This window comes from Crotalus tigris, unplaced genomic scaffold, assembly GCF_016545835.1.
Source record: "Crotalus tigris isolate CLP2741 ecotype Arizona unplaced genomic scaffold, ASM1654583v1 scf7180000017710.2780689, whole genome shotgun sequence".
Taxonomy (NCBI): Eukaryota; Metazoa; Chordata; class Lepidosauria; order Squamata; family Viperidae; genus Crotalus; species Crotalus tigris.
In genome coordinates, this window is record NW_024096582.1 from 338,509 (window position 1) to 365,523 (window position 27,015).

General features: G+C 37.4%; 1 protein-coding gene across 13 annotated transcripts in view; it reads left to right on the plus strand.

Moving 5' to 3' along the window:
* Positions 1–26,513, plus strand: part of CREM (cAMP responsive element modulator) — a 51,581-nt gene extending 25,068 nt beyond the window's left edge. For 6 of the 13 annotated variants that reach the window (XM_039338581.1, XM_039338584.1, XM_039338582.1 and 3 more), the window contains 5 exons: positions 3,867–3,964; positions 4,067–4,209; positions 5,771–5,959; positions 22,312–22,468; positions 25,390–25,773. In XM_039338581.1, coding sequence (XP_039194515.1) covers positions 3,867–3,964; positions 4,067–4,209; positions 5,771–5,959; positions 22,312–22,468; positions 25,390–25,534 — 732 coding nt within the window. In that variant the 3' untranslated portion in view covers positions 25,535–25,773. Of the gene's footprint in view, positions 1–3,866; positions 3,965–4,066; positions 4,210–5,770; positions 5,960–17,419; positions 17,818–17,948; positions 18,742–22,311; positions 22,558–25,389; positions 25,774–25,826 lie in introns of those variants that run through there. The other 7 variants (XM_039338577.1, XM_039338590.1, XM_039338585.1 and 4 more) reach the window with 6 other exon arrangements.
* The last annotated feature ends 502 nt before the right edge of the window (positions 26,514–27,015 follow it).

Consider the following 27,015-nt stretch of genomic DNA (forward strand, 5'->3'; position numbering starts at 1 on the left):
TGTGAAATCTTCACTGTTATAGGAGTCAGTCTTTTCGATTGTATAGTTTCTTTAGTGCAAGGTTGCTGAGTGTTTATGTCTTGTTGGGTATAATTGTTTGGAATGTTTGTGTGTGGTTGTTTGTTGTGTTTGTCAGTTGTGGGTGGTTTTGTGGGATTTTGGAATTGGGCTGCAATAGCTTATTCCATTGAATGTGATAAGTCATGTTTTATTGCAGGGGTCAGTTTTGGTCTTGGTCTTAATATTCTATTGTTATTTAGGTGTTGTGTGTGTATGTTTGTGTGTGTGTTTGTTGTGTGTGAGTGTCTTGTGAGGTTGTGGGATTTGTGTTTTGTATGTTTGTGTCATGGATGTTGTGGTCAGAGGTATTGTTGTTTCTGTGTGTGAGAATATCATAAGGTGGTGTGTTGGTTGTGTGAGTTGTCGTGGTTATGTTAGAGTTCTTTATGTTTGATGAAAGGATGTCGTGTTGGTTTGGGATTTGGTATGTGGGTGGGGTGGTGTTTTTGTGTTGTTGTTGGTTGAATTGAAGTGTTTAGGTACTTTGTCCTTGTTGTAAATGTCTTTTTAGGGTTTGGTAAAGTGGTAGTAGGTCGATGTGTCTGTTAATAGAATGACAGTCAGAAAACCAAGCTTCTTTTAAAAGATGATCTGCTTTGGTGGAATCTTGAGCAATGACTTTTGCTCCTTTAAAGTTGAAAGTGTGGCCATGTTCAGCTATATGGGTCCAGACTTGGGAGCGTTGTTCTTGTCTTTTTACTGCTAGAATATGCTCGTGTATTCTAGTTTTAAGTCTTTTTGATGTTTCTCCAATGTAGTTACTTTGGCATGTGTTGCAGTTGATTTTGTATACAATAGAGGACAAATCACTGGTTGGAAATGGTTCTTTGGGTCGCATCAGCTTGCAACATAATGTTTGGTTGGGTTTGTGTGCGATGTTGATGTTGTATGGGGCAAGAATCCTGGCAGTTGCTTCTGAGACTCCATTGATATACAGGATTGTTGCCCCAGTTGTAGTAGTTGGAGAATTGTGGATTGAATCCTATCTTTGCAGCAACGTCTGATGAAACGTAGGTAATCATTTTGTTTGCATATGCGGAGGAGATATCCTTTGCCTTTAGATTTTGCTGTTTCTGTGATGCAGTGGGTCTTGATTCTTTTGAATAATATTCTTATACAACTGACTTTATGTGATATGGGATGATTGCTTTGATAGTGAAGAATTCTATCGGTGTGAGTGGTTTTACGATAGACAGTGGATGATAGGTTGCCATCTGGGAGGCGATGGACCAACACATCCAGGAAGGGTAAGGGTAAGGTTATTCTCTTCTTCTGCTGTAAATTGAATGTCTGGATGGACCGAATTTAGTTTCTGTAAAAATTTGGTGGTGTCACATCGCTTAATGACCACAAAGGTGTCATCAATGTACCTAACCCAAAAGCTGGGTTGGTAATCAGTCATTACCACACATTCCAGATCTTGTAATATCGCTTCAGCAATGATGCTTGAGATGGGTAACCCCATGGGTGTGCCTTTTACTTGCTCATATATAGTGTCTTTGTAAGTAAAATAGGTTTGAAGGCAGAAACCCAGTAATTGTATGTAGTCCTCTGTGTTAGGAAAATTGGGGTGTTGTGTTTCTCTTTTCTGTAAAAGGTTTCTAAAAACAGAGGTGGTTAGATTTTGGGGAATAGATGTATATAATAGATATATACAGTATAATATGTTTTGAATTTAGAATGGAGATATTCAAAACATTTTGCATGCCTCCTAATTGATAACATGTTTCAAGTTCCTTTTTAAAAAAATATGACTAATGCAAATCAGAAGAGAGTGTTAGGTAGTTGCCTTTTTCCTAATTTCCTATATAGACAGATTTTATTAATATTTTAAATTAATCCATATCTAATTGAACAAATTACAGGAAACAATGTGTTCATATAGATATTGATGAGAGTGTCAAAAAGTATGCAGTTTTGCTTTTTTTTATAAAACATGTTTCAGTTCTTCTGGTTCAGGGCAGATGTTCAGTATCTGAAGGACAGTCAGTAAATACTGTAGTAAGTACTTTTTGATGTCAACATTTTATCACTTCATAGTATCCCTTGGTCATTTGTCTGCCAGTAGTCTTGACTTACGACACCAAATCTCACATGCATTCTTCAGTGTAGTCAGGGATTGCTACTATTGCTAATATTAAATCACAGTTAAATTATGAATTCCAGAGACTAGGATATAAATAGAACTTATGTGTGATGAGAATAGCAAAAATGAGAGAGAAATAGTTGGAGGACAGAGAGATGGATAGGGATCTATAGAGAGAAGAGAATGATAAGAAAAAACAATGTTTTAACTAAAATTGTTCTTGTTTTATATAGGTAGTCCTTGACTTACAAATGGTTGCCTCCCCAAAAGCTACTTAGGATTTGGTTTTGAAATCCCTTAGAGTCCCCACAAGCCTTGGGCCTACTTCCCACATACTCTTTCCCATCCCTGCGACAAATCACTCATCTTTTACCGTAGATCTCCTTTTGGAAGTTCTGGAGTTCAGGTTGGGGAAGCAGCAGTTCTATCGCTCAGTGTCTGTAGGCAACATGCTCTTGTCCTCCAGAGTAACTACCATTTTCATAGAGGCCACAGTGAATTGTGGCTACTCCAAAATAGTGCTCCCTTCTGGAACAGAGGAACATGGGCTAGGGATGGAGAAATTTGCTTTTCTGAGCGCTTGCAAGCCTGCAGCTCAGTTTACTTCCCCCAAGCCTACTGCTTGCAAATCTACTCAGCTGCATGGGAGGAGGGTGATCATTGGGTGAGGGTATTGCACGGGCCCTGCCTTTAATGGCTATCAAATACTTTTGGCCATAATTCCATTACAATCACTGGTCAAGGACTACCTGTAATTTGTTATCCTGAGTGCTCTTTTAATTTCTCCTCCTTAAGAAAATCTCTAGCAATTACCATTGGATTCTGGAATTAATGTAATTTTGAATTTGTAGCTTCTTTTGTAATCCTCTTTCATGCCTACCCATTAATAACCCTGCTGTTTTGGTTAGATGCTTACAGTCAGGTTTTGACATAGTAAGTCAAAATGTGGATTATTCATTGGTTTTGTTGTTCTGAATTGTACCATTGTTGATACAATTGATAACAATGGTTTCTTTCATGGGATTGGTTTGTTTTTGACCCTGAGTCAAAACCAAACTAGTTTGTGTTTGTGTGCGTGAGCATGATGCATTAATCAGGCCTGTTTACTCATCTACTTCCAAATTTAACTTCTAAAACTTCCTGACTTTGTTGACTATGTTTTATCTCCCTCTCTCTTTCTTTGCTTTCTATAGTTTCCTTTTTTTCCTCCCCCTCCCTCCATTCCATTTGGTTGTCACTGCCATTTCTTTCCTTCAGGGCGTCTCTCTGTGTGTGTGTGTGTGTATGTGTATAGAAAAATTGATAACAGTTCATATAATAGGTGGAATGGCTCCTTATTAACATAGCAAGAATGTAGAAGTAGTAGCATGGACAGAACTGTGAATGAGATTTGAAACAAGTCAACATACATTCAATTTTTGAATAAATTCTTCAAAACTGCTGCATTTGTTTGTACTTTTTAAGACTCTTAAATTTACAAAATAGTGTCATAGTAATCAAAAGTTGCTTATATTGCAGTGGGATAGAAATGGAATAAATAAATAAAATTCCATGAAATAGAGTATTAACATTAGATCTTACAATAGAAATCAGGATTCCATACAGTGGAAATTGCCGACTATTGTAAGAAACTTTCTAGAATTCCAGCTTACTAAATTTTTGTTTGCATGTAAAGGGCCATAAGATTTAATACCTAAAATGATTATTTTTAAAAAATTAGGTAGCACCAGCTACAAATACAGATGAATCTACCGAAACAGAGGTGGTAATTGATTCTCAGAAGCGGAGGGAGATACTTTCAAGGAGGCCTTCGTATCGGTAATATAAAAGTTTTTATGTTTATTTATGCTATTTCACTCATTATGGCATAGGTCAACATCTTTAAAAATATTTCTTTAAACATTTATTTATTCCTGGCAGAAAAATTCTGAATGAGCTTTCTTCTGATGCACCTGGCGTTGCTAAGATTGAAGAAGGAAAACCAGAGGAAGAAGGAGCAGCCTCTGGAATCCCTGCCATGGCCGTGCCAACCAGCCTTTATCAGACTAGCACCGGGCAGTACAGTAGGTCTTCTGCAATATTAGGCTGCCTGTTTAATAATCTGTTGTTCTTAAAAGGGAAATTACAATTTTGAAAAGTAATAAAATTAAGCAACAAATGATAGCAGGAAAAAAGATTAAAAGAAAACGTCTTATAAGGTCTGGAACCAGGATGCAGCTTTCCTTGTTACGATTTATTTTAATAAACTCGTAGATAGGTTATAACTTAAATAGAAATGTCCCTGTTAGATAGTATTCCTATGTGGGTTTTTTTCATCTTTTACTGATGTTTCTTCATGCATTTAGTTTTAGAACTTTTAATCAGAGGCTATGGAACATATGACATATTTGTGTAAATATCTCCAATAAAGACACATTTTCGACAGCCTTTTATTTGTGGTTAAGATGTAATCCCAAACAGGCTATAGGCCTGTGTTTTTCAAACATGGCAACTTTAAGAGGTATGAACTTGCAGAATTCATACTGGCTGGGGTATTCTGGGAGTAGACATCCACACATTTTAAGGTTGCCAAGCATGGCAAGTTTGCCTACTGCTGAACTATAATAACCTATTCTAGGATATAATAATTATGCAATTAAATGGAATTTGGAAAAACTACCTAGTTTTTACATCATGTTTTTGGCTGTCAGTTCTTTCTGTGAATGTCTCTAGAGTGTCCCTTTATCACCAGAAACTCAGTGTTTCCTATCATAATTTCATGATACAAGGTATTCCTCAATTTATGACCATAACCGGGATTGGAACTTTGAGACAGGGAGACAGTTATTAAGTGAATAACACCTGATTTTACAACTTTTTTTTCTCCAATTTTTAAACAAATCATTGCAGTTAAGTGAATCACATACTCATTAAGTGAATCTTGTTACAGCTTCCATCTCCAGTTGTCTTTGCTTGTTGGAAGCTGGTTGGGAAGGTTGCAAATGACAATTAAATGGCCTCGGGGCACCGTAACTGTTGCAAATATATGGTAGTTGCAAAGCATTCCATTTTTTATTGCAGAGACCAGTTGCAAGTCACTTTTTTTCCAATGCTATCATAACCATGAATGGTCATAAGTGAATGTTCGCAGGTTGAGATCTTCCTGTACAACTTAGCAGAAGAAAAATTAGTACTTGCTCCATAGTTTTAAATGGAGCATATATTAATAAACAGTGAGTTAAAACAAACAAACAAAAAAAGTAAGATGTAAGGAAACTCCTCCCTAGAATATTTGCTGTAAATATCAGGAGGATCTTCAAGATGTTGAACAATATGGAAGGTGAATCTAAATAGTCTCCCTTCCTCCTTCCTGTCAGTGATTTTCAAAATTTCTATGAATTCAGTGCTCAATTTATTTAAAATGAAATCTAATTGCAAAAGGTTGTGAAAAATTATTTGTGTTGCCTCAAATAATAGGCATTCTGAGTCAGTTTTGGAGACTGGTTTATGTGTTTGTATCCAGTTTCATGCTGGGCATTGGTAATTCATATCATCCTAACCCTTAAACACTCTTTGGGAGTAATTAACTTAAAGGGTTTTCATCTCTGTTGCGAATATCTTATGTAGTATTTATTTTTGCTTAAGTTGCTATAGCCCAAGGTGGAACAATCCAGATCTCTAATCCAGCATCTGATGGTGTTCAAGGATTACAAACATTAACCATGACAAATTCAGGAGCTCCTCAACCTGGTGCCACAATTGTGCAATATGCAGCTCAAACACCTGATGGCACCCAACAGTTCTTTGTACCTGGGAGTCAGGTTGTTGTCCAAGGTAAATTGTTGGTTTTTAATTCATTTTTACACAGATAATTATATTTGTTTTCAACTTCTGTTACTTGCTTCTTTGTTTAAAGAAGTTCTTAATTGGGTTATAACAAACAATATCTTCTGCAAACAATAAAAAAGCCAGGGCAGTGTAGTGATGGAGCATTGGACTTCCAGTGGGAAGACCTAGTTTGTAAGTTGTTCTCAGCCTCAGACTCTCATTGGGTGAATTTGGGGCAGACACTCTGAGCTTAATCCTACTTCACAGGGTAGTTGGGAAAACTTGAAAGAGGAAATGCTACATGTTCCTTGCTGAACTTCTGAATGAAAGACTGAAAGTCTAACAAAGAAGTAATACTGTTTAAAAAAAATCAAATACTTACTACACACTCAAGGAATACTTACTAAGGCACTCAAGGAATTGGTCACTTAGAGAATAATGCATTCTTGTTGGAAAGACACAATTATTGATGTATCTCTTATCTAGTTATGAAGAGAGATTCCATAAAATGGGACTTCCATCAGTCATAATTTATTCTTCCTAGAGGTGAATAAGTTTGAAGGAATATCTCTGAAGTAAATTTTAGAATTTGGAGAGCTTCTTATGTTACTGATATTGTACATTAAGGCCAAAAAAGACCCCTATCTTATTTCTATTTTATTGATTATGTGAAACTATGGAATGTTAAAGAGTTAATAACTTAATTACTTCAGTTGGGAGAAAAAAAATCTGCAAAAATATAGGTAGCAGACCTGTACAGAAATCCAAGTTTAAAACAAAAAATAAATTTGGAGTTTTATGTGGACATGCATGAACAGCTTCTCAAGAACATTTAATAGCAGTTCTTCAAGACTCATAGAGCCTTGTTGAGGAACTACTGCATAATCTTGGGAAAAGACAACTTTGGTTTAAAATACTTCAGACAGGACAGCATTTGCACCCACATATATTCTGAATTACATTTTCCCCTTCTAGTCCTGCCCATCCTTCATGGGCAGAATAAGTTCAAATGGAAGAAGATCTAGTTTAAAATATTTGAGTGCAGAAGACATGACATTCATAATGATGTGTTTCACATGTTTTTCATCTAAAATAAAATATACTGATTTTTGATTTAGTGTTCAGACTCATGGCTTTGGGCAATATGCTTTAGATTTTTATTAAATTGAAAAAATACTAATTTGAGATTCAGTGCTTTAGGAATACGTCACACATTGCACACAACTGAGGCAGATGTATGTCCCAACAGTTTTTTTATAAAGCTCTCTAGCAACTTTGATTATACCTGCCAGTATAGGTTATAGGCTTAAAATATTTTCATACATTTTATGGGCTAGTTCTAATCTTGAACATTTTACTATAATTGATATTTAGATTTTTGTAAACTTCTTACTATTGTTATTGTTAATTGTTGTTAATTGCGAAGTTGTGTCCGACCCATCGCGACCCCATGGACAACGTTCCTCCAGGTCTTCCTGTCCTCTACCATTTTCTGGAGTCCATTTAAGTTCACACCTACTGCTTCAGTGACTCCATCCAGCCATCTCATTCTCTGTCGTCCCTTTCTTCTATTGCCCTCAATCTTTCCCAGCATTAGGCCCTTCTCCAGCGAGTTCTTCCTTCTCATTAGGTGGCCAAAGTATTTGAGTTTCAACTTCAGGATCTGGCCTTCTAAAGAGCAGTTGGGGTTGATCTCTTCTAGGACTGACCGGTTTGAATGCCTTGCAGTCCAAGGGACTCGTAGGAGTCTTCAACAGCACCATAGTTCAAAGGCCTCAATTCTTTGGCGCTCAGCCTTTCTTATGGTCCAACTTTCAAAGCCATACATTGCAACTGGGAAAACCATGGCCTGGACTATACGCACTTTGTTGGCAGGGTGATGTCTCTGCTTTTTAGTATGCTGTCTAGATTTGCCATAGCTTTCCTCCCCAGGAGCAAACGTCTTTTAATTTCTTGGCTTCAGTCCCCATCTGAGGTGATCTTGGAGCCCAGAAAAATAAAATCTGTCACTACCTCCATTTCTTCCCCATCTATTTGCCAGGAATTGAGAGGGCCGGATGCCATGATTTTGGTTTTCTTAATGTTGAGTTTCAAGCCAACTTTTGCACTCTCCTTCTTCACCCGCATCAAGAGGCTCTTTAGTTCCTCTTCACTTTCTGCCATTAGATGGTATCATCTGCATATCTTAGGTTATTGATATTTCTCCCAGCAATCTTAATTCCAACTTTTGTTTCATCTAGCCCTGCTTTTCTCATGATGTGCTCTGCATGTAAGTTAAATAGGCAGGGCGACAGTATACAGCCTTGCCGGACTCCTTGTCCAATTTTGAACCGATCAGTGGTTCCGTGTCCAGTTCTCACTGTTGCTTCTTGACCCGCATATAGGTTTCTCAAGAGACAAATAAGATGGTCTGGTATTCCCATCTCTTTAAGAACTTGCCACAATTTGTTGTGATCCACACAATCAAAGGCTTTTGCATAGTCAATGAAGCAGAAGTAGATGTTTTTCTGGAACTCCCTAGCTTTCTCCATGATCCAGCGTATGTTGGCAATTTGATCTCTAGTTCCTCTGCCTCTTCGAAATCCTGCCTGTACTTCTGGTAGTTCTCGATCCACATACTGCTGGAGTCTAGCTTGTAGGATTTTAAGCATAACTTTACTAGCATGTGAAATGAGTGCAATGGTGCGATAGTTTGAACATTCTTTGGCATTGCCTTTCTTTGGAATTGGAATGTAAACTGACCTTTTCCAATCCTGTGGCCACTGTTGAGTTTTCCAAATTTGCTGGCAAATTGAGTGTAGCACTTTTACTGCATTCTTACCATTAGGAGAGTATAATTAGTTTTAGCGCTAAAGTTATGGTTGAATGCTATTGTGAATACTTGCAAGGAAATTATTGTTATAGAAATCTTATGTGAATGGTGGCTAAGACTTTTGTGTGAGTTTTACACAGAACTGCAGGCCCACAAAATGGGTTTTTTAATGGTTTATTTTTAAAATAGGTCAGTTATTACTGTGATTCCAACAATTATGACTGTTATATCTGTAGAGAAGTCCTGAGATCGTTTGCTAATAAAATGGTGAATTAGACTAGATGCAAAGCAGAGTTGGTTGTAAAAGCAGGGCTGAGTCTAGAGTGTGAAAGGCTGGAGGTCTCCAGCTTCTGTTTTTTCTCAGAAACACTCTGCATCTACACACCCCAGTCATACTTCTGCCTTGGTGAAATGATTTGCTAGTTACTGCTACCACCATCTATCCCAATCCCCACAAGGGGGAGAGAGAGGACTTCCACAATCTGCATTTTACTGGCAGTGGGACTATAGAAATCAATCCTCTGCTTTTGGTAGATAGATCAGCCTCACTGGTATAAATAAGATAAAGCTTTATAGAAAAAAGGGGGAAAGAGTGAGCACCTGTCCAGCGTAGACGAGTTCAGATCACCAGGACCAGATGGATTACACTCCAAGGATCTCAAGGAACTGGCAGATGTGGTCTCAGAACTACTGAACTATATCTTTCAAAGATCCTGGAGCACTGGGGAATTACCAGAGGACTGGAAAAGAGCTGATTTAGTTCCTATATTCAAAAAAGGAAAAAAAAATGGATCCAGGAAATTACACACCTGTCAGCCTGATCTCAATACCTGGGAAGATTCTGGAAAAGATAATCAAACAACGAATCAACGAACACCTAGAGGCAAACAAAGTCATTACTGAAAGCCCACATGGGTTTGTCGAAAACAGATCATGCCAGACAAATCTTATTGCATTCTTCGACCAAGTGACAAAATTAGTGGATCAGAGGAATGCTGTGGATATAATTTCTTTGGACTTCAGTAAGCATTTGATAAAATAGATCACAACCTACTACTTGATAAGATAGAAAAATGTGGATTAGACAGCATCACCAGATGGATTTGTAGATGCCTGACTAGCCATACTCAGTGTGTGGTCCTCAATGGAACTGCTTCTACATGGAAGGAAGTCTATAGTGGGGTGCCCCAGGTCTCTGTTCTAGGCCCAGTGCTCTTCAACATCTTCCTCAACGATTTGGACGGGGGGATAAATGGGGAACTCATCAAATTTGCAGATGATACCAAGCTGACAAGAATAGCCAACACTTCAGAAGACAGGCTTAAGATACAGAGTATCTGGACAGACTTGAACACTGGGCACTAACTAACGAAATGAGATTCAGTGGTGAAAAAAGTAAGATTCTACAGTACATTTAAGCAAGAAAAACTAAACGTACAGGTATAGTATAGAGAGTACCTTGCTCAATAGTAGTAACTGTGAGAGAGATCTCAGAGTCCTAGTGGACAATCACTTAAATATGAGCCAGCAGTGTGCTGCAGCTGCCAAAAAAGCCAACACAGTGCTAGGCTGCATTAACAGAGGGATAGAATCAAGATCACGTGAAGTATTAATACCACTTTACAATGCCTTGGTAAGGCCACGCTTGGAATACTGCATACAGTTTTGGTCACCACAATGTAAAAAAGATGTTGAGACTCTAGAAAGAGTACAGAGAAGGGCAACAAAGATGATTAGGGGACTGGAGGCTAAAACATATATAACATGATAGCATGTTCCAATATCTCAGGGGCTGCCACAAAGAAGAGGGAGTCAAGCTATTCTCCAAAGCGCCTGAAGGCAGGACAAGAAGCAACAGATGGAAACTAATCAAGGAGAGAAACAACCTAGAACTAAGGAGAAACTTCCTGACAGAACAATTAACCTAGTGGAACAACCTGTCTCCAGAAGCTGTGAATGCTCCAATACTGGAAGTTTTAAAGAAGAGATTGGACAGCCATTTGTCTGAAATGATAGGGCTTCCTGCCTGAGCAGGGGGTTGGACTAGATGACCTCCAAGGTTCCTTCTAACTTTGTTGTTATTATTATTATTATGGATCATCGCACAATCAGCCAGATGTTCAGACTGGATTTGGCATTTTGTCTACCTATGGAGTCCTTACCCAGGACCTGGGATAGGCAGATGTGGATGTTTGATGGATTTATAGATATCATCGCAGCATGGAAGCAGTTCCTAGTAAGGCCGCCTTTTGCAATTGACTAATAGCGAATTTGTCAATACCAATGGTGTTCAAGTGGTGCTCCAGTTGTTTTGGGATTGCACCCAAGGAGCCTATTACTATCGGTACTACCCTTACTTGCTTTTGCCACAGTCTTTCTATTTCTATTTGTAGGTCTTTGTGTTTTGTTATCTTCTCCAGTTCTTTCTCGTCTCCAGGCACTGCCACGTCCACTATCCAGACTTTTTTGTCTTTCTTATCGACAATTGTTAAGTCTGGGATGTTATGTTGCAGGTGCTTGTCTGTTTGAATTCTGAAGTCCCAGAGCAGCTTAATTTTATCATTTTCTATGACTTTCTCTATTTTATGATCCCACCAGTTTTTGCTTACAGGCAAATGATATTTTTTGCAGATCTTCCAATGTACCATTGTTGCTACTTTGTCATGTCGCTGCTTGTAGTCAGTCTGTGCAATCTTCTTGCAACAGCTTACCAAGTGGTCCACTGTTTCTTCAGCTTCTTTGCATAGGCGGCACTTACTGTCTGTTGCTGTCTTCTCAATTTTATATGCATTTATATGCATTTGTCCTTAAGGCTTATTATTATATACACAATGGAATCCTGGGCTACGAGGACGAACAATGAGGATGTAGTTGTGAAGGAGGATCGTAGACAGAGAGATAGGGGGAGGAGAACGAAAATAGAGAATACTAAGAGGGAGGATGAGGGGAATAAATAACGTAAACACAGACAGTGCACATTTAACTACTTAGAACTAAAGAGTCCCCCCGACTTACAGTCATACGAAGAAGGGAGGAAGAGCTGTGGTATCGGCACAAGCAAGTAGAGTGAGGAAATTACAGCTTGCAATACAGAAACTACGATTAAAAAGCAGGTGGATTGGCTGGGACCTATGACGAGGTCAAGAAGCCGGGCGCAAAGAATGCCACATTTATAAATAGCTTCTCCTATCGACTGGACGCTACCCTGATGATGCTGGCAGAAGCCAGCGAAAGCTCGGTTTTATTCTGGTTTTATTCTATTAAAACTTTTTATAGTTTTATAACTTCCTGGTGTTCGTATATTTTATTATTTATATGTAGGTCTTTGGTTGTTCGGGTTTTCTCCCGCGTAAAATTGGAATATATACATATATATATATATATATATATATATATATATATATATATATATATGTATATATATATGTATATATATATAATGTATATATGTATATGTATATATATAAAATGTATATATGTACATGTATATGTATGTATGTAGGTCTTTGGTTGTTCGGGTTTTCTCCCGCGTAAAATTGGAAGTGTCTTGGCGACATTTCGACGAAGTCCCATTCATCATCTTCAGGCTGGTGTTTTCAGCTTCATGCTTCGGGCAGCAATGTGTGGTCTTAGTTCACCAGGGAAACAGAAGCTAACAACCAACTTCCCTTCCTGGATGTCTTACTCTATAAGAAATCCAATGGCTCCCTAGGACACACCATCTACCAGAAAAAAACAACACAAACCGCTATCTGCACGCGCTCTCACACCACCACCCAGCACAGATCAACTCCGTAGCCAAGACACTCATCTCCAGAACAAAACGCTTAGCTAACGAACAACACCTAAAAACCGAACTATACACTCTCACCAATGTACTAATATCCAATGGATTCCAAAGAAATAAGATTACAAACCTAATCCAAAAAGAAACCCCACTAAAATCCAAGACAGAGAACAAGAAAACGGCAAAGCCCTCCTCCCATACATAAAAGGCACCACAGACAGAATCAGTAAGATCCTCCATAAACACAACATCAAAACAGCATTCTGCACAAACAGAAAAATATCCACCATCCTAGAAACCCCAAAGATAAAATTGAATTAGAAAATCAAGGAGTATATGAAATCCCATGCACTGCTTGTCCCAACACATACATCGGACAAACCAACAGAAGAATAAGTGCACGCATTGAAGAACATAAGAACTCAGTCAAAAAAGAGGAATCAACATCTTCCCTGGTCCAACACCTTAAAGCCACAGGACATGAAATTGACTTTAAAAACACCAGAACTATCGCCAAAACTGAACATTTTAACAACAGAATAATCAGAGAAGCCATCGGGATAGAAAAACACCCACACAGCATGAACAAACGAGATGATACGTCCCGCCTTCCAGCCATTTGGAAACCCGCCCTTATTGACAAACGACTCCCTAACACAAAAAATGACACCAGACCCACACTCAAAAAACCACACAGGATGTCACCACCACACATCCACGCAAAAAGCAAACCCAAAGCTACACCGATGATGAGGCACGACCACAATCCAGAAGCCAGACCACAACTGCATCATTAGCCACTTTAAACCCCTCCAATCCATACATGAAGCAAACTGACACCCTCCATGAAGAGGAGACACAACCACGAACGCGAAGCCAAAAAATAGCAAGGTAGCCCACCATCTTAAACCCCCCTGCAACTCAGATTGACCTGCGCACAACAAAGCCCCCACCGAAACAGAACACTCCCCAGCCAATCAGAGCACAGCCAACCCCCCAGCCAATCAGAGCACAGCCAACCCCCCCAGCCAATCAGAGCACAGCCAAGCCCCTAACCAATCAGAACACACCTCCACCCAATCAGAACACAGCCAAGCTCCCACCCAATCAGTTCATACCCCCACTGGCAGTTAAAAGGAAGAAATAGCTAAGACCACACATTGCTGCCCGAAGCACGAAGCTGAAAACACCAGCCTGAAGATGACGAATGGGACTTCGTCGAAACGTCGCCAAGACACTTCCAATTTTACGCGGGAGAAAACCCGAACAACCAAAGAAACACTGCGAAAACCTCAGAAAACATATATATATATATATGTATATATATGTGTGTGTGTTTGTGTGTGTGTGTGTGTGTGTGTGTGTGTGTGTGTATATATATAGGTCTTTGGTTGTTCGGGTTTTCTCCCGCGTAAAATTGGAAGTGTCTTGGCAACGTTTTGACGAAGTCTCATTCGTCATCTTCAGGCTGGTGTTTTCAGCTTCGTGCTTTGAGCAGCAATGTGTGGTCTTAGCTGTTTCTTCCTTTTAACTGCCAGTGGGGGTATGAACTGATTGGGTGGGAGCTTGGCTGTGTTCTGATTGGGTGGAGGTGTGTTCTGAATGGTTAGGGGCTTGGCTGTGCTCTGATTGGCTGGGGGAGTGTTCTGTTGGTTGTGCTCAGGTTAGTCTGAGTTGCAGAGGGGTTTAAGATTTTGGGCTGCCTTGCTATTTTTTGGCTTCTCGTTCGTGGTTGTGTCTCCTCTTCATGGAGGGTGTCAGTTTGCTTCATGTATGGATTGGAGGGGTTTAAAGTGGCTAATGATGCAGCTGTGGTCTGGCTTCTGGCTTGTGGTCGTGCCTCGTCATCGGTGTGGCTTTGGGTTTGTTTTTTGCGTGGATGTGTGGTGGTGACCTCCTGTGTGGTTTTTGTGAGTGTGGGTCTGGTATCATTTTTTGTGTTAGGGAGTCGTTTGTCAATAAGGGCGGGTTTCCAAATGGCTGGTAGGCGGGAGGTATCATCTCGCTTGTTCATGCTGTGTGGGCGTTTTTCTATCTCGATGGCTTCTCTGATTATTCTGTTATTAAAATGTTCACTTTTGGCAATGGTTCTGGTATTTTTAAAGTCAATTTCATGTCCTGTGGCTTTAAGGTGTTGGACCAGGGAAGATGTTGGTTCCTCTTTTTTGACTGAGTTCTTATGTTCTTCAATGCGTGCACTTATTCTTCTGTTGGTTTGTCCGATGTATGTGGTGGGACAAGTGGTGCATGGGATTTCGTATACTCCTTGATTTTCTAATTCAATTTTATCTTTGGGGTTTCTAAGGATGGTGGATATTTTTCTGTTTGTGCAGAATGCTGTTTTGATGTTGTGTTTATGGAGGATCTTACTGATTCTGTCTGTGGTGCCTTTTATGTATGGGAGGAGGGCTTTGCCGTTTTCTTGTTCTTTGTCTTGGATTTTAGTGGGGGTTTCTTTTTGGATTAGGTTTGTAATCTTATTTCTATGGAATCCATTGGATGTTAGTACATTGGTGAGAGTGTGTAGTTCGGGTTTTAGGTGTTGTTCGTCAGCTAAGCGTTTTGTTCTGGAGATGAGTGTCTTGGCTACAGAGTTGATCTGTGCTGGGTGGTGGTGTGAGAGAGCGTGCAGATAGCGGTTTGTGTGTGTTTTCTTCTGGTAGATGGTGTGTCCTAGGGAGCCATTGGATTTCTTGTAGACTAAGACATCCAGGAAGGGAAGTTGGTTGTTAGCTTCTGTTTCCATGGTGAACTGTATTTTGGGGTGTAGGCTGTTGAGGTGTGTGAGGAAGTTGTCTAGTTTTTCTTTCCCATGTGGCCAGATTATGAAGGTGTCATCTACGTATCTGAGCCAGAGTTTGGGTTTGTGATCCGATTTTTCTAGAGCTTGGTTTTCAAAGTGTTCCATGTAGAGGTTTGCAATGACAGGTGAGAGGGGTGATCCCATGGGTGCTCCTTCTGTTTGTTTGTATTTTTGTCCATTATAGATGAAGTATGTGTTGGATAGGCAGTGGTTGGTCAGATCTAAGATGTGTTTGGGGGGGTTATATTTGTTTTGAATAGCTGTCAAGGCTTCTTTGATAGGCACTTGGGTGAAGAGGGATATGACATCGAAGCTCACTAGTAGGTCGCTGGGCTGTAAGTTTTGTTTCTTTATGATCTCTATAAACTGGAATGAGTTTTTTACGTGTGAGGTGATGGATTCTGCATAGGGCTGTAGTTGTTTGGCGAGATATTTGGCTAGGTTTTGTGTGTGTGTGTGTATATATATATATATATATATATATATATATATATATATATATATATGTATATATGTGTGTGTGTGTGTGTGTGTGTGTATATATATATATATTATATAATATATATATATATATATAATTATTCTAATAATTGTAGGCAAAGATTTAGTGATATAGGAGATAAAAATACAGATCTGCAAAAATGAGAGAAAATCTTAGATTTCAATGGAAAATCTGAAGTTCTAGCTGACAAGGTAGTCTTTTAGTTAGAAACAACAAGTTTCCACATTGCACAAAAACACACCAGATCTGAGCTTATATAGAAGCATTAGATTCCAAATTCAATAAATTAGGCTTAAATATCCTAAGTCAGTAATCTTAACAACGTATACCTAAACAACTTTTACCTATGCAAGAACATGCGTTTTATAAATCAGATTTCCCTCTCAGTTCTTCCTTGATTTTCTTCCCACGTCCTTCTAGTTAGCTGAATCTGAGGCTGCTGGGGAAATGAAAACTCCTCTGTTTGCCTTTCAAATCTCAGTTCTCCACTACCCCCTTAAAAAAAAATCTGTACATTTTTTTTCTCTTGGGCAAATAAAATTAATGAATGTGGATCGAAACTCAGATGTGACTGTCAGTGAATGAGGAGGGGGTGGTGGGAGTGAAGAGATTGCCTACTATCCCTACAAGGATAAATAAGTGCCCCTGAGCAAAATAAATTATTTCTAGATCTAGTGATAAATTATTTTGTGGAAGTGTTTTTCCCCCTATGATTACACATTTCTTTGGATTAGGGTTAGGGTTGTATTTAAATTGCACATGATAGTTTCCTGGGGAATATCATTGACAAATAGTCAAGATACCTATGTATGACTCATTGATCCAAAAAAGCATGTCTCCAAATACCAGTTACCAGTTGGTAACAGTTATTACCAGTTGGAAATAATTATGTTCATATTGTAGAAGAATTTGCTTGAGGATGCTGGATTACACCTGCATTTAAACTGGTTTTAAAAACCTTTTTAACTCTCCTTAGCCTAGTGAAGGCAACCTTAGTCAAAAACCTGTAATTAATTATAGAACTCAATGGATGACTTTTTGTAATTCAGACTGTTTTTAGGATTATTGTGGAGATGAAATTAAGAAGACCCTGAGATAGACAATATTAAATAAAATATATGATTTGTCAGTCGTGATGATAATAAATCACAAAATACAAAGACCTGAAATTTGAAATAGAATGACTGTAACAAAGAAAGCAAAGGAAAAGGAAAGCAAAGTTAATACCAATAGGCATCCTAGGTGCAATCTCAAAACATCTGCAGCACCACTTGAGCACCACTAACATTGACAGTATCATTATCAGTCAATTGCAAAAGGCAGCTTTACTAGGAACAGCTTCCATCCTGGGATGATGCCTTTAAGAACATCAAGTAATATCAGCCTATCCCAGGTTCTTGGGAAGGACTCAACAGGTGGATAAAATTGCCTAATCCAGTTGAACATCTAGCTGACTGTGCAACCAACTACAATCAATAATAGTGGTTGGTACTGTTGTTGTCTTCACTGTTGTTAAATTAAGATATGGAACAAAACTGTTTCTCCTGGGGTGGGATTGCAGTATTGTTTAAAGTGCAGCTTCCAGACTAACTTATTTTGAAAAGCGTTTGCAGAGATTTCCTTCTTTGCTACAAATAAATCTGGCATGCTTGATTTATGGTTGATTCCCTTGGTTTGTGGGTGTTTTAATATATTGAAAAGGAGAGCAAAGCTGAAAATGCCAAAGCAGTTATTTGCAAGTTAGTCTCCCCTCCCCCCAGTTCCTGTTTCAAAGGGCTGTTCCAGTGAGAAAGCACATTAATGACGGGGTAGGCTAGTGAGGTCATTCTGATGTCAGTCCTGAAGCTTGTAATCCCGCACATGTTTGCTTGTTTGGAAAATTTTCTGTTCACTTGGTGGCAGACGTGAAGCCTTTGAGCACGAGCTGCTGTGGTCATGGCTGTAACAAGAGATGAAACTGGTAGGTGATTCCCTATGCTTCTTTCCAAAGACAGAACTCAGGCTGGGGTGCGGCAATCCTGTTTGCTTCAGTGAGATGTTTGACAGCCCAGACGTAATCAGGTTCATCACAGTTCTCCCCCTTTTTTCATTAAAAGGCTCTCAAAGAATTATTGATTGGCAGCACTTGATTGCTACTTTTTATTTTTATAGTGCATGATAAAATGTTATTTAGGAGGTGAAACTGGTTGCTATTTAAAAATTGTTTTTTCTTGCAAGCTCAGCTTGGAATAAAATATTTTTCTTTAGTAGTGAAGACTTCACTTAACTTTATTGCAGTCATTAATCAGGTAGCATGAAAAACCAGCAACTTATCTCTCTCAATGCTTTCTATTTAACTTTGGTGTGAATGAAAAATTACTTGTTAAGCTTCTGTTAGCAGAAATCTAGTGGCAATGTGTGCTTTGTTCAGCTCTGCAGTTACTCTTTTAGCATTCATTTAGTCAGCTCACTACAGCAATAATAGGGTCTTGAATCTAGCAAACCTTTGGCTGGTGGTTTATTATCTTATGCCCCCTCTCTTTGAAAGTGGTCTGTTCCACAGCTAATCAAGTTCAAAGAGCTGACGTCACTATATTTCCTGGAATCGTGTTTCAGTGGTGGAGCTGGAAAACTTAAACTCCACAAACAACACCAACACTGACGTCAGCTGCAAGTCATGCTGTGATTTAGTCAGTTCCTTTCTGCTTCAGCTAGAACTGCTGGCAAGTTTTGTAGTGTTATTCTGTAGGCTGTACTCCTGATCTCTTGAGCTAAGTAAATCTGGTTTGTGTGTTTTGTGTTATTTATCCCACTACTCTCAGCTATTCGTAAAGACCTCTGGTTGGATGAGCAAAGAACTAGGAGCTGCGCAACAGGCTTTTGAGAAAAGTTTATAATCCTTCTGGTAAGATACTGCCTTAGAAGAGGGAGGAGAAAGAAAGGGATGTAATAGGATTCTTCCTAGTATGTAGTCAGTCTTGTTCTGCTCTGCAGAAAGATCATTATAATCATCTGTGATGTAAAGCTTCATAGCTTTTAATAGGCTCCTTGTCTGTCTGCTTGTGTCTTATAGCATAACACAAACAGCATGTTTATTGTGGCATAAACTTCTCTAGAGTCCACCAATGAATTTGGCTATAGTCTATTAACGAAACCTATAAGAGCATATGCCCTAACAAATTTGAGAGCTTTAAAGTGAATCCAAATTCTTTGTTTCTTTTTTTAATACAGAACTGTCACTTTGTAGAATAAAATCTTTTAACCTCTTTAAAACATCTTAATAGTTTTCCTGGTTAGAAAGTATCATCAGTGCAATGAACATGAATTTGGACAAACTCTGGGAGATAACAGAATAGGGGACCTGGCACACTATGGTCCATGTGATTGCGAAGAGTTGGACACAACGATGGAACAACAACAATCATTTTTCCATGATTTGATAAGTGTAAATGTCATGTAGTACCGGTATATAAATAATAATTCATATTTTTTCTGATGACATTTATGCTGAAAAAAATTAAAAAACCTGTTATAAATGTTGTAAGATAGCCATGTCAAAGAGGAAAAATTAAAAAAACAACACCACAATACGTAATACCTTTATGGGGGTAACAAAAATGTAAAAACAGAATTCTTTATACCAAGCAAAACAATAGAAGAGGAATAGAATAGGGGACAGTAATAGTAAACAGGATATGAATAAAAAGTCCATAAATATTAAATCTATAACATGTTCAGAAGATAATAGAATTCAGTTTTTCAGTTTGACATCCTAAATATGGGAAAATTCATATTTGAAACTGATGGAACGATAGTGTCTTAGATCATTTTTCTAAGATTATTGAAATATGTAAGATAATTGCTAGGATTAGATTATTAGTTTTTCATCTGAGAAGCTGCAGTATCATTTCACATCTAAATATGTTCTTTACAAAGTGGTAAGTCAATCATATAAAAAAGTTCAGATTATGTTAAATTGCACATTATTTTTTCTCGATTCCTGACAAGAGTGATAATAACTTCCTTTTTTGAAAAACATGTTTTGCAAGTAGGACATTTTTCAGCGCTATGTGAACTGAGAATGTGAATTTTTCTTTAAAAAGTCTCTGGGATTACATGGGGTCCAAAATGCATTACGGGAAATAAGGATGATGGAAGCTGGAGTCATTGCTTTGTTTTTTTTGTCTGCCTGTTCATTTTCATGAAGGGAAAAATAAATATAATTTTTGAAAGATTAAAAATAGCAAGTGGAATTAGCCTCCTGGGGACAAAATGTGAATCCTCAAATGTTCCAGGATTTCTAGACACCTTGTTGAGGAAACTAACATTATGATCATCACAGGCTTCATTTTGCTGCTTTTCTGGGACTAGGAAAACTAAATGCTATGTGGCTCTTGACAGACCTTCATTGCTAGTGGGTTTTGTTTACCTTAGTATATGTTGTGCAGATCTATGCCATGTTCTCATTTCTTAGGTAACATTATTAATATTAAATGAACTTTATGTTCGTATTGTTGCTATGGCTTATTTAAATAATATCTAAAATGCTAACTGCCATACAAATTACAGTCTTAACTTTTATGACTGTCATTCACTTAAAATTACTGTATCACTAAACTGACATACCTCAGCATGAAAAGTAACAGTAAAAGAGAGCTGTTTGTTATTGATAAAATCCATTCTCCCCAGTTTTCTTGTACTTTACATATTTCAAGTTATGTATTGCTGAACCCAATTATCAATGGGCAATTGTCATGAAGTGCCAAGAATGGCTTCCTACTACCTGCTCTTGTGTTACAGAGAATATAATTTGGAAATTATAGCATGTTTGTTTAATTCAGGGATCTGAGGCTGCTTCACAGATCTAGCTTTCTTCCCTTTCAGATGGCTATATACAGACAGTCTATGAATTAAAGATTTGTCTTTATTCGTTATGCAGGAAGATAGTCATTTCCCATTCTCCTATAATTTATATGTTGATTTAAAGTACATCAGTTGATTTTAGATTCTAAATAAAAATAGAATTTGCCCTGTTGTGCACAAGCTTACAAAAAAAAAAAACATAGATAGGAACTTATATTTTGCAGCAAGATTAGGATAGGTAAATGAGATTAGTAATTTTGTCTTTTAAAAAAATCCCATTAGTTTATATTCATACATTTTTTTTAAAAAAAAAGTCCCAGTCTAAAGGTCCAAAATATTTGTCGTATGATCAGATGTGGACTCTGGTTTTGTTAAGGATGATTTTTGTCCAAAGGAGGAAATACCTGGTGTGCAGCAATAATGGAGCTGGTAAAGGTCTGGAGGAATTAGAAATACTTAGCAGCATGTTTTTCAGGTTTTTTTTAAGGTATTGGAATCTTACTAAGGATGACAATGTCTAGTGGTAGAGTAGTGAATTTATTTAATTTTTATAAAAAGTTGGCAGATTGCACAAGGCTACTTGGTGGGCCACATGCAGCTTGTGGGCTATATGTTGTATAAGCTTGGGTTAGAAATCCCAAAGATGTTTTTTCATGAGGCAACTGGACTTTCTTGACAAGAAAGTCTAGTTGCTCGTGAAAAAGCATCTTTGGAATAACTATGATCTGGGTGACTGAGACTCTCCATAGACACTTTGGTTAAGAAGGAAGAGACAATGTTTGTTGAAGAAAAGTGTAAAAATCTATTCAGAGGAAAGAAGTTAAGACTATTGATATGCAAAATGATTTCAGTATGCATTGAGAGTATGGATCCTGGCAAAAAGACGGATGGTGTGTGATGGAGATGGGAAAATGAACAGGAAAAAATAAACTAAATGAGAAAGGGTTTTGATCGAATCATTTGAAGAGACACAGCCCTATTAAACCAAGAAATTATCGTACACTGTGGCAACGATCTCTCACTATTGTTAGAGATATTCTAGATTCTGCAAATCAGAAGGGAGGTGGAATAGATCATGTTCAACTTTATTCTGCAGTTTTAGCAGGGCACCTACATACCTAACTTACTATTTACTTAGTGTTGAACTATTCCTTTCTTTAAAATCATGTATTGCAATAGTCAGGTACAATGAATGACTTCTATGCTTCTTCATTCCTTTACATTCATATGGCATTATGCTTTGTGTGTATTTCTTTTCTTCATCTGTCCCTTTAAGATTAAATTATTTTTTTTGAAACATAAAGCAAACTGATGAGAAAAAAAAGATAATATTTCTGCTATGTCTTGCTTTTTCTGAATAAAATTCATTCAGTAGAAGAACAAACAGGCTACTTAATTCCCACCTTTTCTAAATTTTGAAGTTTTTGATAAATGTATTATTTTCATTGTGATTTTCTAGGGCTGTTTTATTTAAATATCCAAACATCCAAATAAAAACCGTAGAAATCTTGATGGCAGATGCCATGCTAGAACATTTCTTATTTTTTTGTTTGTTTTGATGATAAACTATGCTATTTTCCTTTGAATTGTAATGTCTTTTTTGAAATTGCAGCGGCTACAGGTGACATGCCAACTTACCAAATCCGTACTCCAACCACAGCCTTACCTCAAGGAGTCGTCATGGCAGCTTCCCCAGGAACACTGCATAGCCCACAGCAGCTAGCAGAAGAAGCAACACGTAAAAGAGAACTAAGGCTTATGAAAAATAGGTACCAATTAGAATTTAAATTAACCGCTAGAGTTTATTTCCCAGAATCAGCGGCAAAGAAATAGTAGTGCTAAAAAGACTGTTTCAAAGGTAAATTGCTCAGCTGGTTTTTACACAGAGGGCCATGCAGCTTTTTATGTAACTGCTAGGGAAGAGAGCAATCTCTCTTTCTGCATCACCTCAATTGTCAATCCAAAAATATTGTTGGCTACTATACAGTTACACTCTTAAGCAATTCTTATCAGAAGTCTAAATTATCCAACTCCCAACTTCCTCTTGTTAACTGGTTTGAACCTGCCTGTTAAATTTTTCCACAATGTAGTGATGGCAGTTTGGAATATTTAAAAACTATTTATATTATTAGTACTTATGAATATAATACAAATTCCCAATACCAACCAGTATGAAAAAGGACTTTTAATTCCTTCAATTTCTAAAGAATTACAGATGGCTGTACACATGGTGGCATAGCTTACAATATAGTGTTTTATAACAGCTTTATATTTTGCATAGAAAACTATTGATGGCTTTGAATGATAAATCTTGAGTGTTTCATAGTTATTATCTGACAAGTATAATATAACTATTATATTAATTATAGTAATAGTGCTCTTCCTCCATTTTTTTCTCCTGCAACCCTTAGGAATAAGTTGTGACAAGTCCAAAATCACCCAGTGAGCTCCATGGCAGGAGATGCTTGAACTTGTATCTCCCAAACACTTCCTGCATTAGTGTAGTACTTTAACTACTATCCCATACTATACACATTTTCCACTTAGAAAGTCCATTGCATTAATAAAAATAAAAGATTCTCACTCACACAGAAACAGATTATAGTATCATACATTCAGTATACTGTAAGCTGCATCTTCTAATACAGATAATTCTAACTTACTGACAGTAATTGGGACTGGGAACTCCACTGTTAAGGCACTTGGTAGTGCTGACTTCTAGCGGCAGTTCTAAAAGTCCTGATTACTGTAGTTAGGCGAATCTTGCGCAGTTGTGTTGTCCCATGGTCATATCACTATTTGTGACTTCCTGCCAGCTTCTTCATTGACTTAGCTTGTCAATAGAGAAGCTGGCAGGATTGGCACTGAATGTCACAAATGTGATCATGTGATTATGGGACACTGCAGTGGCTACAATATGAGGATTCACTGTAAATATTCTTTGTTCAGTGCTACCATAACTTCAAACAGTCATTGAATGAGTTTGTTAAATGAGGAATGCCTATTCTTTAAAGAATGCTTGATACATCTACTTTTTTATATGCACATTTATTTGAGTGTTATTTGTTTAAATAGGAAATTCTGTTTTGATTCTGTTTTACTGAAGCCTATGATTTTGTAAACTTTATAGAATAGAAGAAGGGTGAAGCTTTTTTGCAGGTCTATATTTTATTGCAGCAAATAAATTCACCATGGAATGCCCTCTTGTACTTGTAATAGATTCATTTTTAAGAGTTTGGGTGCGACCTTTAGGTTGCATTTCTCACCTTATTTAGTAAATTTTGTACATTGTTCGGGCTAAATTAACCTTTTGTTTATTTACTTCCTGTATGTGTGTTGGTGTTATCATTGTACTGATTGTCAACTGTCAGTGTTTGTGGATATTGTTGTCATGTGCTTTACTGGAAGAAGCTGAACTCCTTGTAACTAACCCCACTGTTGCTTAATGTTTTCATGGTATTGCTTTTTCTCATGCCTTTTAATTTCAAATTGCTAATCCAGAAATGTCTTAGTTTCCATCTCTTGTTCTTCTCTCTTCAGGTTGTCTAGTATCTATTTTAGTGGCAATTAAGTACTATATGCTAGCTTATTTTAATTCTGGCATAAGTACATACTATCAACTAGCCAACATTCTTGCTTAGCACTTGTAGATACTTTTCTCATTCATGTAATTTTTTTGAGCTTCCCTCTCAGACTGTATTTCCTGAAAAGTCCTGTCAAAGATCTTAGGGATTCTTTGATCTTACCCATAACTATGTACAAGGAAAAATGCTTTATCCTTGCAAAAATTAAAGCAGGGATGACTCCAAAATAAAATGTGTAGTTTTGAGATAAATAAGTTCAGATGTGTTAATGTCATCACAGTATTCCATATTAGTTAGGGAGTTTATATTGATTTTAAACATTTTTGTTCAGTGCTTTAACAAAAGGTTCCATATAGTGGCCTTTACAAAGGCCTTAAAAACAGTAACATATATGTAAAATATATAATTTAAAGAGGTAACCAATGATGATGGTTTGGTTCTTCATCTCCCACTCACAGGCTAGTGGTTTTAGAGAATTAAAAAATCTGGAATGAGATTAATGAAACAGCAGCAGGAAGTATAAAAGTTTAACCTCCTATTCATCCTTAATTATTATAGTAAAGTTTAAAGTTTAAATTATAAATATTAGTTCATATTATATTCACTTTAATATTATTGGTTTTGATAAAAATGGGGACAATTGACAAAACATTTCAGAAGAGAGAAGTGAAAATTTCAAGCTGAAGAGAGAAGGTAGCGTGTTTTCTTTGCCAAAGATAATTTCCTAACATTATGCAGGTATACTCCGAGATGATTGAACTACTTGTTTAAGCATGTGAGCTTAATATGCGAATAGATGCTGTGGGGGTTGTAGATACTGAACTGCTACTTTGATGCATATTTGGTAATAGTGCTTTACAAAAGCAAGTGACAATATCTCATAATTGATTTTATAACAGCTTCGTCTCACTCTGTGCTATACGGTGTCTTCTGTCTGTATTGTATTTAGAGCACTGTGGTCTGAATTTTTGTTGTGACTAGTATATGCTGTACTTGATTTGGCTTTTACTGAGTCACTTCAGCTTTTCTGGTGTCAGGTTATTCTATCTATCCAGGTTTTCTTTGCCTTGTAGCTTGAGTAGTCACTTGCCTTGTATTGGTTCCAGGGAAGCTGCTCGTGAATGTCGCAGGAAGAAGAAAGAATATGTCAAATGTCTTGAAAATCGTGTGGCTGTGCTTGAAAATCAAAACAAGACTCTCATTGAGGAACTCAAGGCCCTCAAAGACCTTTATTGCCATAAAGCAGAGTAACTGGCATTTGGCTGTGGAACTTTTTACTATGAACAGTAATCAAGGCATGAGATGAAGCAATTCTACAGATTGCCAAGTGACCCTTAAGAAAGGGGCAGTGTGTGGTCATTGTGATCTTGGCTTTTCTTAGGTCTTTTTTCTAAAAAGATGTGTGATTTCTAATCTTTGGAAAGCATCACTGCCTCCATATTGTATTGACCGTGGTCACTGCACCATACCCATCCTAACCTTATCTCAGTAGCATGTCACAAAAGCTTTTCTGTTTGCCCTTTTTACCTTTTTTTTTTTTCAGGGAAGCTGCAAAAGAATGTCGACGAAGGAAGAAAGAATATGTGAAATGTCTGGAGAGTCGTGTTGCAATGTTAGAAGTTCAAAACAAGAAACTTATAGAAGAGCTAGAAACTTTAAAAGACATTTGCTCTTCCAAGACAGATTAGTGTTGATAACTGAAACTGTGAACTGAGTACAGCATGTACAAATGCTTCTGCAGAAAATGTCTAGTCAAAAGAATTATGATTTTTCCTTTCTATCATTTGTATTCTACTACACCTCTAACATTCCTGAAACACTCTGCTGCTTTTTTCTAGATTATTAAATTAAACTTCACCTCACTTTTTCTCAACCAGAAAGAGTCAAATGTTTAAGAACACAGTGTGTGTTCCATGTTTTCAGAGGAAGTATGTGTAAGAGCTGCTCCTCTACCTATTATTTGCATTTTCTTTATATTAATGTCCCACTTGCACCACTATTTTGAACTGATCAAAGATAATCTAACACAATAAAATGAAAACCACCCAAAGTATCTCAGGAAGATGTTATATAAACATGTGCGTTGCTATGACGTATATGTATTAGAATACTAGTTTACAAATGAATTTATGGCATATTTTTGTATTCATTGCTTTGTGAAGAAAATATTGTATTGCTGTCACTGAGTGCCATGGTTGAAACTACTTTAAATAGAACCATGTTGCATAAACTTTGTAGTGTTTGGTATTTATTTAATCATCTATCCCATCTTTTTAGAGAGTAAAACTAATTGCATATGCTGTGAAATATTTTATTAGACAATTTACTGTCTTTTGTATTTCACAAGCATTCTTCCAAAATCATCTATGGAGATTCTTAGTCATCAGGTCATGGTTGTCCCAAAGGTGCTTTTTTTTTTTTTTTTATAAAAGGCAATTGGACTTTCTTGGTTTTTGTTTGAAGATGTTTTGCTTCTCATCCAGGAGGCTTCTGTTAAAGCTTCTTAAACAAGTCAGAACTTGAAGAAGCTTTTTGGATGAGAAGCAAAATGTCTTCAAGCAAAAGCCAAGAAAGTCTAATTGCCTTTGAAAAAAAGCATCTTTGGGATTCTCCAGAATTGTAGCTAACTCTAATCTTAAAAATACATTTCAATTTTTCACAACTTCTATAAGCACTTCTTGTTGAGCTGAATAAGTAATATCATGTGATATTGCATGAGTTAATGACCCAAA